Source organism: Sardina pilchardus, chromosome 2, assembly GCF_963854185.1.
Source record: "Sardina pilchardus chromosome 2, fSarPil1.1, whole genome shotgun sequence".
NCBI classification, from domain to species: domain Eukaryota; kingdom Metazoa; phylum Chordata; class Actinopteri; order Clupeiformes; family Clupeidae; genus Sardina; species Sardina pilchardus.
In genome coordinates, this window is record NC_084995.1 from 18,725,238 (window position 1) to 18,738,012 (window position 12,775).

Here is a 12,775-nt window from a genome sequence, read left to right on the forward strand (position 1 = left end):
ACATTTCCACATGAGGAACATTCTGTAGACCATGACAAATGGTGTTTGTGTTTCTGTGCAAATGTGTGCACGCATGCATAGGGGGATGGGCTGGGGGCTTCCCTGGCATTATAACTCACCGTCTGGGGCCAAAAACTGATTACGCTTCCTCAGCCCATCACTCACACTCACAGCGTGCGCACAGCCCTCTCCACACAGGCCCTCCAATGCCACATGTCATGCATACATGCATGACACACACACTCACTCGCAAGCATGGGTGCTTGATGTACACTTGCACTCTTGAGCTATCACTCACACCTGTCAATCAGAGAGGGACCTGGGGCACGTAAACACGGAGGCAGGCAGGCAGGGAGAGAGAGGGAGAGAGGGAGAGAGAGAGAGGGAGAGAGAGAGAGAGAGAAGAGAGAGAGAGAGATAGAGAGAGACTATTTACATCATTGAGCAATCCAACATTCAGCTCATGGATTACTTCCTGTACCTGCACATGTGTCTACTCTGGGTCAGATGTCAGTCATTGCATAACTTATTTCACAGGATATTAATGCATGGACCTGGCGCCAGACCACCCCCTCCCTCTATAGGGGCATGGCCAGTAAGAGGAACCTAAGTTAAGGCTCTTTACATAACCCTAAGCATGCAACACACACACACACACACACACACACACACACACACACACACACACACACACACACACACACACACACACACACACACACACACACACACACACACACACACACACACACACACACACACACACACACACACACACACACACACACACACACACACACAGCAATAAAGTGCTTCTCTGAAAGTTTATGAAGAGTGACCCTAAAACTCCAATAATATACAATTCAGGTTTTTGTAGAATAAGCTACCTCAAACCAACAGGCATTTTATTAAACCAAGTCTGATACACATTACATGTCATACACAAAACCTCAGTTGACTGTCTCCATGTCTAAAGCAGACAATACTTTCTCTCCTGGCTTGAGGTCCTGATAAAATCAGGTCTAGCCTCTATTCTTTGCCCAGAGGAAACCAGTGCCTTCATGCAATAAAATAGTAATCCAATTAACACCTGTACAAACACAGACCTAGCAGCATAGATAAAACCCTGGCCCTATGATACTATCTAAAACAGTACAAACACAGACAGACCTACAGTAGCGCAGGTAAGATCAAAGCCTACGATACTATCTAAAACCTGTGGAAAAACAGACCTAGCTGCATAGGTAAATCCATCCCTTAGCCTATGACACTATCTAAAACTAGTGCAAAAACAGACTTAACAGCATTAGTAAAATCTTACCCCAATACTGTCCAAAAACAGCACAAAACAGCCCTAGCCGCATAAGTAAATCCTTAGTCTATGATGCTATCTTTAAGCAGACTAGCCACAGCCTGCTGGCATTACTGACCAGGACAGCATCGCTAATCAGCAAAAGCCACTTAATTGAGGTTGAATGAAAGTTCAAATGACAGCCTTCTTCCATTGTGAGCTAATATAGGCAGGGTGTTTAAAAGAGGAGCCTGCCTGTCTGTCTGTCCATGTCAACGGGCATTAAAGGCAATGTGCTTAGTGACACTTTCCATCACAGTGTCAAACCTCAGACCAGGACAGCAGCACAGCTTCTTCCGTCTTCCCTCCGTTAGAAAACATATTTGTGTCTTTTTTCACTGCAAATATTTGAGCCACTGAAGACTAAACCCTTATGGCAGAACATTAATGAAGCTATTTTGCAAATGTAGGCTAGTCACTGAGACACGGAGGGGATTTAATTAACTTTAAAAGTAACATAGTGTGTCGTCTTCTTCCCACACCCCATAAATGTCAGGACAAGCTTGTCTTTTCTCCCTGTAGAGGAAATCTATTCATCACAACAGAGCTGAACAGAGCGGGACATATTTCTGTTGATCCTGAGTAATGGCTCTCTCAGCCAAATGAGAACGAGCCTTTCATTAAAACAGGGCTACCATCAGAACATCAATACAGCAGCTTAAGGGAGCATTCGCAATAAGAAAGCCGCATCACAGTGACCGCAATTAATCCTGTGTGTGTGTGTGTGTGTGTGTGTGTGTGTGTGTGTGAGAGAGAGAGAGACAGGCTGAGATAGTGTGTGTATCTCCCATCAACACAGTAATGCACAACTGTGACAGCTGGCTCTGTGCGGTCATATGACCAGAGCGGAGTCTGTGACCCTTACCATCTGTAATGTCCGGCTCTATCATCAGCTGGCACACCAACACGTACAGACCCACACAACACTTACAAATGTGCACACACGCGCACACACACACACACGCACGCACGCACGCACACACACACACACACACACACACACACACACACACACACACACACACACACACACACACACACACACACACACACACACACACACACACACACACACACACACACACACACACACACACACACACACACACACACACACACACACACACACACACACACACACACACACACACAGAAAGAAACACAGGCACACACAAACACACACTCACAGACTTTCTCTGACCTTTTCCTGTCCTGCGGGAAGTTTAATACCCCTTCAGCTCTGTGTTAAGTCCCCCATATAGCCTGCTTACATGCATGGTATCCATGGCAACCCCGTGCTCTTCCAGGGATGCGGGGCTGGGAGAATTCTAAAGATTTATCGCCACTGCACTCGTCCCGCCCCAACAGAACACGGCTCCTACAGCAGCGGCCACTTAAGAGCGGGAGAGGTCAACGTCTCCAGCTACCGGGAAGAACAACACACTGATCTCATCTCACAGGGAAGCCTGCACGTGGGCTGGGTGTGGAGGGTGGCAGCCATGAGACTCAGCCCAGGCTGAGTGTGTGGTGGCTGGGCAGAGGACCACAGGCAGAGGGGGGCCCCCTCCCACCCCTCCAGCTGGATTAAGGATATCATATCTACAGGATTAGGCGGCGGGCGGCACTCCAGGCTTTCACATAGTGGCCGCGGCGATGAGTTTCAGGCGGCCCCTCTTCAAAGACAACACGTGGTGGTCAGACTGAGACGCTGCTCGTGGTGTTATTGACTGGAGGGTGTCTGTGTTTGATACCCCTGGATAAAAAATGTGTTTGTGTGTCAGTGTGTGTGGTTTGAAAGTAGCACCTGGTGTTTGGATTACGACTTCCGGAGACAGAGTTAAATGTTCTCGTCTCACAGCATCTCAACATAGATCAACAGGTGACCTTTAAAGGGATAGTTCGGATTTTAAGACACGAAGTTGTATGGCTTCCCTGTCAGCAACGTCGTGCATCAGCACTGACTTACCCCCGACAGCGTCCTGTGAGCCGAGATCCAGCCGGTTTTTGATCGTTTTTGATGCCGGACTATTTTCTTCAGCAAGTTTCTGGGGTCACGAAAGTAAAGTGTTTTTCTTCTCAAAACCATATGCGTTCAACAGAGTGATATATTTGCACCACAAAAACGTTGTCCAGCTGTCAGTAGCGCGCAGTGATAGGAATCGCGAAAAATAAGTAAGTGATAACGAGGTTTGAATTTTTCCTGGACAACGTTTTTGTGGTGCAAATATATCACTCTGTTGAACGCATATGGTTTTGAGAAGAAAAACACTTTACTTTCGTGACCCCAGAAACTTGCCGGACTACTTTCTTCAGCATCAAAAACGATCTAAAACCGGCTGGATCTCGGCTCACAGGACGCTGTCGGGGGTAAGTCAGTGCTGATGCACTACGTTGCTGACAGGGAACCCATACAACTTCGTGTCTTAAAATCCGAACTATCCCTTTAACCCCTGTGTTTTCCTGTTGTTCCAGTTCAAGGGGCACTTCCACCCCATAACTCCCTGAGGAACTTGGTTTTAAGCTCATCAACCCTGAGCAGAGTCCCATTTCTTCAAGAAATCATCTTGGGGTTTTTTTGTCTTCCCTACATGTTCATTTGCAACGGCCCGGAGTTAAAGGGGAGCTGCTGAAGCACTTTACAGTTGGGCCAAATTGGAGGAAATGCCTCTCTGGCCCACCGGTGCAGCTCAGGCTCCGCCGAGACTCTGTAACCCGAGAGGACCGGGGGGTGGGGGGTGGGGGGGCAGCATGGCTGCTGGAGTTCCTGTAACCCGACAGGCGGCCCAGTGTTTGTATCTGCACCGGCGGCGTTGACTGGCGACCAGCGACACCCGATCTAGGTGAGACGTTTTAAGAACCTCCCCGCAATGTCATGCATCCGGAGCCACAGGCCGCAACGACGGCACGCTGCCCTGACGCTCGCACCCCTGGTCTGGCCCCCACACCCACCACACCCCGCCCCGCCCCCCCCTTCAGCCTGTCCCCCCTCATGCCTTCATATGTGACCTACTGCTAGAGTCCAATTACTCCGAATTCCATTTCCTGTCAGCCAAAGAGTAAAAGGGGGTCACAAGGAACCCCTGAGTCACCCTAGACAAACAGGCTGGTGGTGAAAGGAAGAAAGAAAGGCCATAAGAAGAGAGATGAGAGAGCAAATAAGAGAGAGAGAGAAAGACAGACAGATAGAGCAAAAGAGAGAGAGGGGATAGAGAGAAAAAGAGAGAGAGAGAGAGAGAGAGAGAGAGAGAGAGAGAGAGATAGAGAGAGAGAGATAGGCCTATGCTACTATGACAGCATTCTATGATGGTGGTTGCCAAGGTAAACTTGCGGTTGAGCTCTGATGATTCGGTCTCTATATGAAGACATGAGACGAACACGAAAATATAACCCAGAAAAAAGAACAATATAGCTTCCTACATCCTGTTGTCCTAACATCCTGTTTTCAATGTATCTGTTTTCACACAGGATACGTGTGTGTGTGTGTGTGTGTGTGTGTGTGTGTGTGTGTGTGTGTGTGTGTGTGTGTGTGTGTGTGTGTGTGTGTGTGTGTGTGTGTGTGTAAATCGGTGCAATAGTGTGGATTTAAATGCAAACACAAATTGGTGGGGAAATGGGACTCTAGGGACAAAGACTATCTGCTGTACCAACTGCATAACTGTCAAATCTGCCAGCACTGAAGAAGGCCTAAACATATAATTAAATAACACACACACACACACACACACACACACACACACACACTGAACAGCTCCTTTTCATCCTCACAGCTCACCATCACTTTGCCGTCTCTTGCTGTACTGTGGAAGCACAGCTGGGGCAGGCTGGTGCATTAATCTGGGCCATGCTGGTTTACTGCCCGTGTGTGTGCCTGAGAATACGTCTGCAGTTCCCATGGCACTGTCCTTTGCAGCCTCCAGACTCTAATCTAGTGGAGGATCCTCCATATATAGAACTCACAATGCCTGTGGTTGAGGATAGTGGTGACCTAAACGGATCAGGGATCTGTTGATGAGAGGCAGGAGGTAACCAGAGCGGTTTCAAACGGAGCCATGTCTTAGCGGTGCACTGCACCAGCTCCAATGCTTTCCATGCTATTTCCAGGACAGCAGGGAGCAGCGCTATATTTGTTGCCCAGCTATAAATACTGCTGGCACACACAGGTGCCTGCTTTTTTCAATGGGAACAAGTCAGTAATTTTCTTCCTGGAGACAGGAGAGAGGGCTAATCTGACACTGTGCTACATTAGGTATAGCCAGCAGTTAAACGAACGCACAACTCCAGCGTGATCATCACGGCAACTCTTGAGGGTGAATGATAAGTGGGTGCAACATAGTTATGTGGTTTGATACACTGAGGTGGCAGACTCATAAACTAAATACGTTCCAGCCATCATCTCCCAACACCTGAGCACTAATAAAGGCAGAACTGACGCACGGTGAAATCAAAGGAGCCAGCCGTCCTGAAAGTCCCAGTCGCAATCTGAATTAGACTCAGCCTCCAGTGGTTTACTGTACCATGGCCCATTTCACTAAGTGGAGCACTGACGTGACCACCGCATGCCACCAATCCTCTGCCACGCACAGGCATAGCAATCATCTAAAAAAAATAGGTCACAATATCATTATCTGGGTTTCAATATTGAACACTGTGGTGGGATCTCCAGGGAATCCCATGGGCGTGGAGAATAAATGGCATGCAATGCTATTGTAAAGTATGTACGTTTGCTGAGGAGATAAAGGCTGGCGAGGGGTGGACTCGCATGCTTGGCAGATATCCATCCCTCCAAGGCGTCAGAACAAACAAAGGTCCGCTTCACTGTCTTCCAGCACCATGGCAACCAGGATCACCTCTAAAAGGGGGCGTTTCTGGGAAAGAACTGTTTGGCGCACTGGCTGGCCTATAAACGCACCAAAACACAATTATCAGGCTCCTCGTTTAATGAAAACATTGCGTTATCATTGTTTTCTTCCTGAGCCTATGTATTTCTTTTTAGTTTGTTTGTTTGCCAATAATATGATGGCTTCGGCCTGGACTCGTAACTTATCTGGCAGGCATCGATTCGGGGAAACAAATTGTCAAAATCAAGTGAGTCATGTGATTCAAAAATTCTTGAAGAACAACAGAAAAGCCGCGCAAGCTAGTCCGATTACTGTCCAAGCATTCCCCACACAGCAAAATCCACGGCACATGACAGCCGCATTGTGTTTCCCCTGTTCCCTAATGTAACACAATATTGCCTACGCTCCAAGTGACAACAATGCGTCACTTGCCTCCCAACAGGTAAATCTGAAATATTGATGATTATTTCCACTTTCAAGCATGCCCTGATTGTTTCTTAAGCAGCATCCTCGGTACTACAGCCCTTTTCGCCGTGAGCTGAAGCATTTGCGTGTAGGTTGCACAAGATGGTCGGTTTTAAGATCTTAGTAGCTTTTCCAATTTGTCAACTCACCTCTATCCATTTCTGGGCTTCTTGGAATGCAGGCTCGGGGGTCGATTCGTGGTGTTCGTTGTGGTCTTGATTCTTAGGGCCGTGATCTGCCCCTGGGCTCGCCATTGCCTACACACAGCAGAGGGTATCGTTTGCAACTAGATCTGATGGGTAGCAGCAGTAGGCTACACGAGGTAGGTTGGCGCACTGTTGAAGTATCCTGAAATGGTGTAACCTAATAAACTTCCGTAGGTTTCGGTATTGTTTCCAGAGTTCAATTCAGGTGTATCCTCTCCGTTGTGTATAGAACACGTTCAGTGTCCCAAGGACTTGTCCCCGTCCACTCAACGCAGGAGCCGCAATACCAACATGCGTGGTCTTACCGCTTCACTGATGGATGGTCGTAAAAGCAGTAAGATAGCTTCTCCTATCGCACACTGAACCGCCTGCTATAGCAGTCGGACCGATGGCTAAAAATAAAGTTTTAAAACCCAGAGGTTGTCCTCCTGCATCAGCCAATACGGAACGGGCAGCCGCCTCCTCCGACAAGCTGTGAGGCTATCGCATGCCTGCTACCGAGCTCTCTGGCATGCGCAAGTGGGAACGGGAGGGTGCAGAATATTTGTTTGCAGTGAATGGACGGGTTCCGGTACTGCTCCATGTGTGTCAGTTACCCCTGCCCATACGTGTTCAAAGTATGAAATTGTTAAGTTTTTATAATTAACAATTAGACTAAATGCGTAAAAAGGATCACTAAACGTAATGTTGAGTTGCTGTAGGTAGCTTACAAAATTATGGCCGACTTGGTCACACATATGGTCCAATTAACTGTTGAAATACAAAATTACATTAAACTAAAATGTTTAAGACCAGCGAAAGAGGAAGGAAGGGTGTTCTTATAAATAAAGCAGCGCCCTAGGGTTACCGACACAAATGATAGGAGTGCCACCTGCTGGCTGTGGCTAGCTAAGACAACAACTTCACTTCTGGACAGGTAAAGGGACATTGAAATGAAAGATGCTGTTAATGCAAATGAATGGTACACTTAATACATGCATACACTTTGATGTGCCTTTATTGCCACCTCACCCCATTGAGAAAAAACACTTATTTTAGCAAACTGCAAAAAGAAACTCACAAGAAAAGGGATAAGATCCCTGTGAATTCATAACAACCAACAAAGTCTGGCAGAGTACACATTCAAGCATTCAGTCACACAGTAAGTGCTTGGGCATGTAGCAGTGGGAGTATTCACCAAACTCAGCTCTGCCACCAACATCCTGTCTCTCTCTACCAGCCCAAAACATTATCAATAATTCACATCTTCCAGGCAGACATTTCAGTGCAAGGCAAAATAAGACAGTCTAGAAGCCTAACTGTTTCACAATGAAGTAAAGTGCAAACTAACTGAAATAACACAGCAGTCTGCTTTGATCTAAGGCCATCATTGATAAGTTGGCAGTTCAATGCAATAACAACCCACAAGTCAATTTCTTAAATTCACAACCCCTAAACAACTGTTCTTACAGGCGCTTGTGCAATGCAATACTCCAATCTCTCCCCTTACTAAGACAGCTTGAAGAGTGATATAAAAAACAAGAAGCCAAGACCTTCAGAGTTGGACCACAGTGATTAAGACAAACAGCAAACATCAGAACAGCATGTTGACAGTAACAGAAAGCTTGGAGGAGTGCTGGACTGCACAGGGCTGAGTGTGCTCTATACGATTGGTTTTGGTGAGTTTCGTTTCCTTTTGTTTTGGTTGCTCAGCAGGGACTTCGCTCAGGCCTTGCACAGGGCGACGGCAGAGAAACGCACCTCATCCTTCTCCCTCTCAACAAACTGGCGGCACACTTTCGCCGCATCCTATAGGTAGAGAGAGAAAGAAAGAAAGAAAGAAAGAAAGAAAGAAAGATAAATGTGTCTCAAAAGTATCCGTATAACTGTAGGAGAGATTCGTACATGTAGCAGAGATTTGTAACTGCAGAATAGATTTGTAAATGATAGGCAGACATAGTAATAGTGGAACGAATCCGTACCCATAAAATAGATTTGTAAGTGAAGGGCATATTGTAAGTGAAGGGCATCATTCTTGAATATCCCCTTGGGGATCAATAAAGTATTCATCTATCTATGGGTAATAGCCTACTGAAAATTGTGTGAGTTGTTTGTACACAAACAAGTACATTTTACAGTCACCCACACACCACACACACCACACACACACACACACACACGACACTTGATCCCAAAAGTGGCACAAAAGTCTGTGTACCTGCAGAAAAGATTTGTAACTGTAGGACATTTTTTGTGTACACAGAGTATTGATTTGTAATTGTGGAATATACTGTATTTGTAATGGTGAAATATTTGTAGCTGCAGGGTGATATGTAGCTGTAAAACAGACGTGTACCCATAGAAGAGATTTGTAAGTGTAGTGCATAATAATGATAATAATAATAATAATATACAATATTTTATACAGTTTCAAGTCATCTCACACACAAAACGTTGAGTCTGATTTGATTCCATAATGCAAAGTTCTGTTTTTCCCAAGAGTGGTACGGACTCCGCTTGCATTGTGTACATACCATGATGAAGGAGCCATCTTTGGTCGCACCATGGTTCACCGCTCCCTCCATTCTCCCATCTATATAGAACATATAGAATATATACATCTAGATCACCACCCATACTGTTTAAATCAACCTAGACCTTACATTTTACACCTTGTCCTACAGTAACTACACGCGATGAGAGTGAGCATTAGAGTCAAATCAATAAGATTCCTTTGTTTCCGATCAGAACATCCTAACGGGATGTGATGCAGTGCTGAGCAGCACAACGCAACATTTGTAACAGAACTTTTGTCAGATGCCCCATTTCTATTTTCCTTTTGTTGCTCACATTGTTGTACTATTTTGACTGAGAAATATGATGCAATAGAATGCCATATTTAACAGATTCAGTGTGGACATAGAGCATTCAATGCTATGCCACAGTCAGACGCTTGCATGCTGTTAAGATAAGCTGTTAAATGGACTAATAATGACTAATAATTGTCATAGATACCACAGAAATCTGTATTTTTCATCGGCTTAAATTTGTACAATAAATATGCTAAATGCCATTGACACTATACTGTCTGGAGCAGAAACTCACCCAGCTCGTAGAGTTGGCCATTCACATTGACAAAGGTGATGAAGTGAAAATTCACTTTCCCCTCCTCTATCTGTTAAAGAAATGCAAGTACAAACAGGAACAGCACGGTGAACAGTGTTAATACCATGTCCCAATGATTTCTTGCCTGCTAGTCTGCACATTGTTTGAATTTGCATTATGCCAGTAAGCATTTTGGGGCATTGTTGTTTACAATACATGAGAGAAACATCAACTGTGAATGTTAGACACGGTCTAAAAAAAAAAAAAGATTAAGAATTATGCAACTTCTTAAAAACAATGTGATATGACAAAAGGACATGGTCTCAACAGAATCAGAATGTAGTTAGAAAAAACTGCGATACCCTGCACTGTCCTTCGACCGCCACCTCATCATGGGTTGTCTGGATGTCCTGAGAGAGAGAGAGAGAGAGAGAGAGAGAGAGAGAGAGAGAGAGAGAGAGAGAGAGAGAGAGAGAGAGTTGCATTTTTAATATGATGTCATCACACTAACTATTCACTCCATCAAATTCCATTTTGTAGCCTACTTCAGTTCAGATTCAGTTCATCTGTGTTTAATGTGTTTTAGCACCACCTATGGGAAAGACTAGGCACTTAAGTCTCCCGACCTAGATGTTCTCATGTCTGCAAGCTCATGAAAGTGAATGAGCTACAAAGGTAATAGCAGACCAAAGAGGACATATGGTTACAAAGCAGCGTGCGCAATGCATTACCGGAGAGCTGAAGCGGTTAGTAATCAGTGATCTATGGCTTTACCTTGTTCTTCTCGAGTGCTTTGGCCCGGTCTGCAGCAGACATGCTGGCTGTGGCCGCCAGAAACTTCTTTATAGCAGAGTCACTGTCTGTCCAAACGAAGAGCAGAGGTGGAAATGTCATTTATAGCACACATTTACACATTGTTTTCTCTTTTTTTATGGGTTATATACAGTGAAACACATACACAATCTAACACATTGTAACACATTTGCCAAATTGTCATTATCTTGTCAACATAAGGCATTATAATAAGCTGTATTAATTATTTACAACAGATAAATACCACTTTGATTTATCGGATATTGTGCTGGATTGTTACATCAAGTGAAAGGTTCTCCATTATGGAAATGGTTCTTCAGAAATAATGATTGTAGCCCAATTGTCATTATCTTGTCAACATAAGGCATGCAATAGGCTGTATTAATTATTTACAACAGATAAATACCACTTTGATTTATGGGATATTGTGCGTTCATTCCTGATGCTATGTGATGTCTCCGCTTACCAAAGTCCATTTTATCCTGATTGTTGGCAACAGCGTGCAGTAGACCTACAGTGCCACAAGAGTTCACCACAGTCTGCTTCAGGAAGTACACATCAGAGGCCTTGTCTACAGACTGCTTCTCTCGGAAAGCTTCATGCTGAGAAAGAGACAGATATCCACATGTATGAAAATATTCCTATGTATGAATGTTCTTGCACTGTTCCCATTCTTAAAAGCTTCACAAAGGTGAGTACTGTGAATATGTGCTATTCATTGATGGAGTTACAGACGTCATTCGACACCTAGCTGCAAGGACTGGTCTGAGCTGGCCTCGGTCCTACGTTGGCCGTGAAGACATGGCCTATGCGGACTTACCGAATTATGTGACCATTTCAGCTGTCCAAATATTTTGGATTACAGTTTGAACATTGTTATGTAAATTGCTGTAAATCTTTTAAACAAAATCTCTCTGAACTACGTTTCTGGTGGCAAGACACAGTCTCTCTGACATAGCTTGTAGGCCCAGCGTGCCAACCGTTTCTCGGGGCCAGCGCCCTTTTACCTGTTGAGTTAAGGGGAACAGCAGCATCACAGCGCAAGACGGCGACGGCACCGAAGACAAAAGCTCGTCCTCTAGACCAAGTACGTCCACGAAGCGCCAGCTAGACCCCACGCCCAGTTTGCTCAGCACCTGCGGGATGGACAGCGACCATGTGGCCAACACAATAATGATAAATGATGGCGTGATCTGAAACATCACAGTGGCCTACTACATTTCTAAAACCTTTTACCTGATTAACCATCCACATTTTCAGAAATGCAATCAATGTAGCCCACTAAAAATCTCTGGGCCATTTTGTTTTAAATATAGGCTAGTCTCATATCACTGCTACAATAAATAACGCACCGACGTCAGTGCCACTTAGCGCACAATTTGCGCAATAATTCACTCAAAAGGCTATTCATACAGAGACCAATTAACAACGAAATGTCGCTTAATTTGATTAAATACAATAATGAACTGTTAGTTTATCGCTTTGAATAAATAAGCAGGTGGTCGAGCTGACCGCACCCAACAAAACAGTCATGTTGTAGTTGGAGTGGGTGAATCTCGCCACGTCCAAACCCCATGACTTAAAGAGTAGCAGCATGACAAAGCATAAGATACCCCTGCAGCCTAATTAAAGGCTAAAACCATCCTTGTGAGTGACTCAGCATACATACTTTATTCAGCATCTGTAACAAAAAGACAAAGGAAAGAGCATACATGAGTCTCTCACAGCAGAAATATTATTTAGCATCAACAAGTCGGCGTTTTTGATCAAAACTATAAGCCCAACCTCAGGGTTGATCTCCATTGGTTTCCACTCCATGTTACGAGGCAGTCGGTGCAAATTTTCTCTTCAATCTCTCGTACTTTCGATTGTCAACAAACACGGCGAGGGCAGCAGACAACGATAACCATTCAGATGTCTCATGCAGCTCATATACACGCGGTCTTATCCCATTTCTACCGGCACAGGGGGTGTGCTGGTGTTAAGAAAATCACGTTCTCAATCTGGCCACTAAACAC

General features: G+C 45.0%; 2 protein-coding genes across 2 annotated transcripts in view; both read right to left on the reverse strand.

The window, feature by feature from the left end:
- Nucleotides 1-7,166, reverse strand: part of LOC134098377 (LIM and calponin homology domains-containing protein 1-like) — a 58,035-nt gene extending 50,869 nt beyond the window's left edge. Inside the window, exon 1 of the mRNA XM_062551411.1 lies at nucleotides 6,804-7,166. Within this exon, the coding sequence (XP_062407395.1) occupies nucleotides 6,804-6,908 (105 nt within the window). The 5' untranslated portion in view covers nucleotides 6,909-7,166. The remainder of the gene's footprint in view (nucleotides 1-6,803) is intronic.
- Nucleotides 7,167-7,839: 673 nt separating this feature from the next.
- Nucleotides 7,840-12,775, reverse strand: uchl1 (ubiquitin carboxyl-terminal esterase L1 (ubiquitin thiolesterase)). The gene is made up of 9 exons (XM_062520554.1): nucleotides 12,543-12,775; nucleotides 12,427-12,438; nucleotides 11,765-11,893; nucleotides 11,224-11,359; nucleotides 10,719-10,804; nucleotides 10,307-10,354; nucleotides 9,945-10,014; nucleotides 9,374-9,432; nucleotides 7,840-8,648 (listed from the first exon to the last, which is right to left on the reverse strand). Exons 1-9 carry the CDS (start codon nucleotides 12,573-12,575, stop codon nucleotides 8,565-8,567), a joined length of 657 nt encoding a protein of 218 aa, XP_062376538.1. The 5' UTR covers nucleotides 12,576-12,775; the 3' UTR covers nucleotides 7,840-8,564.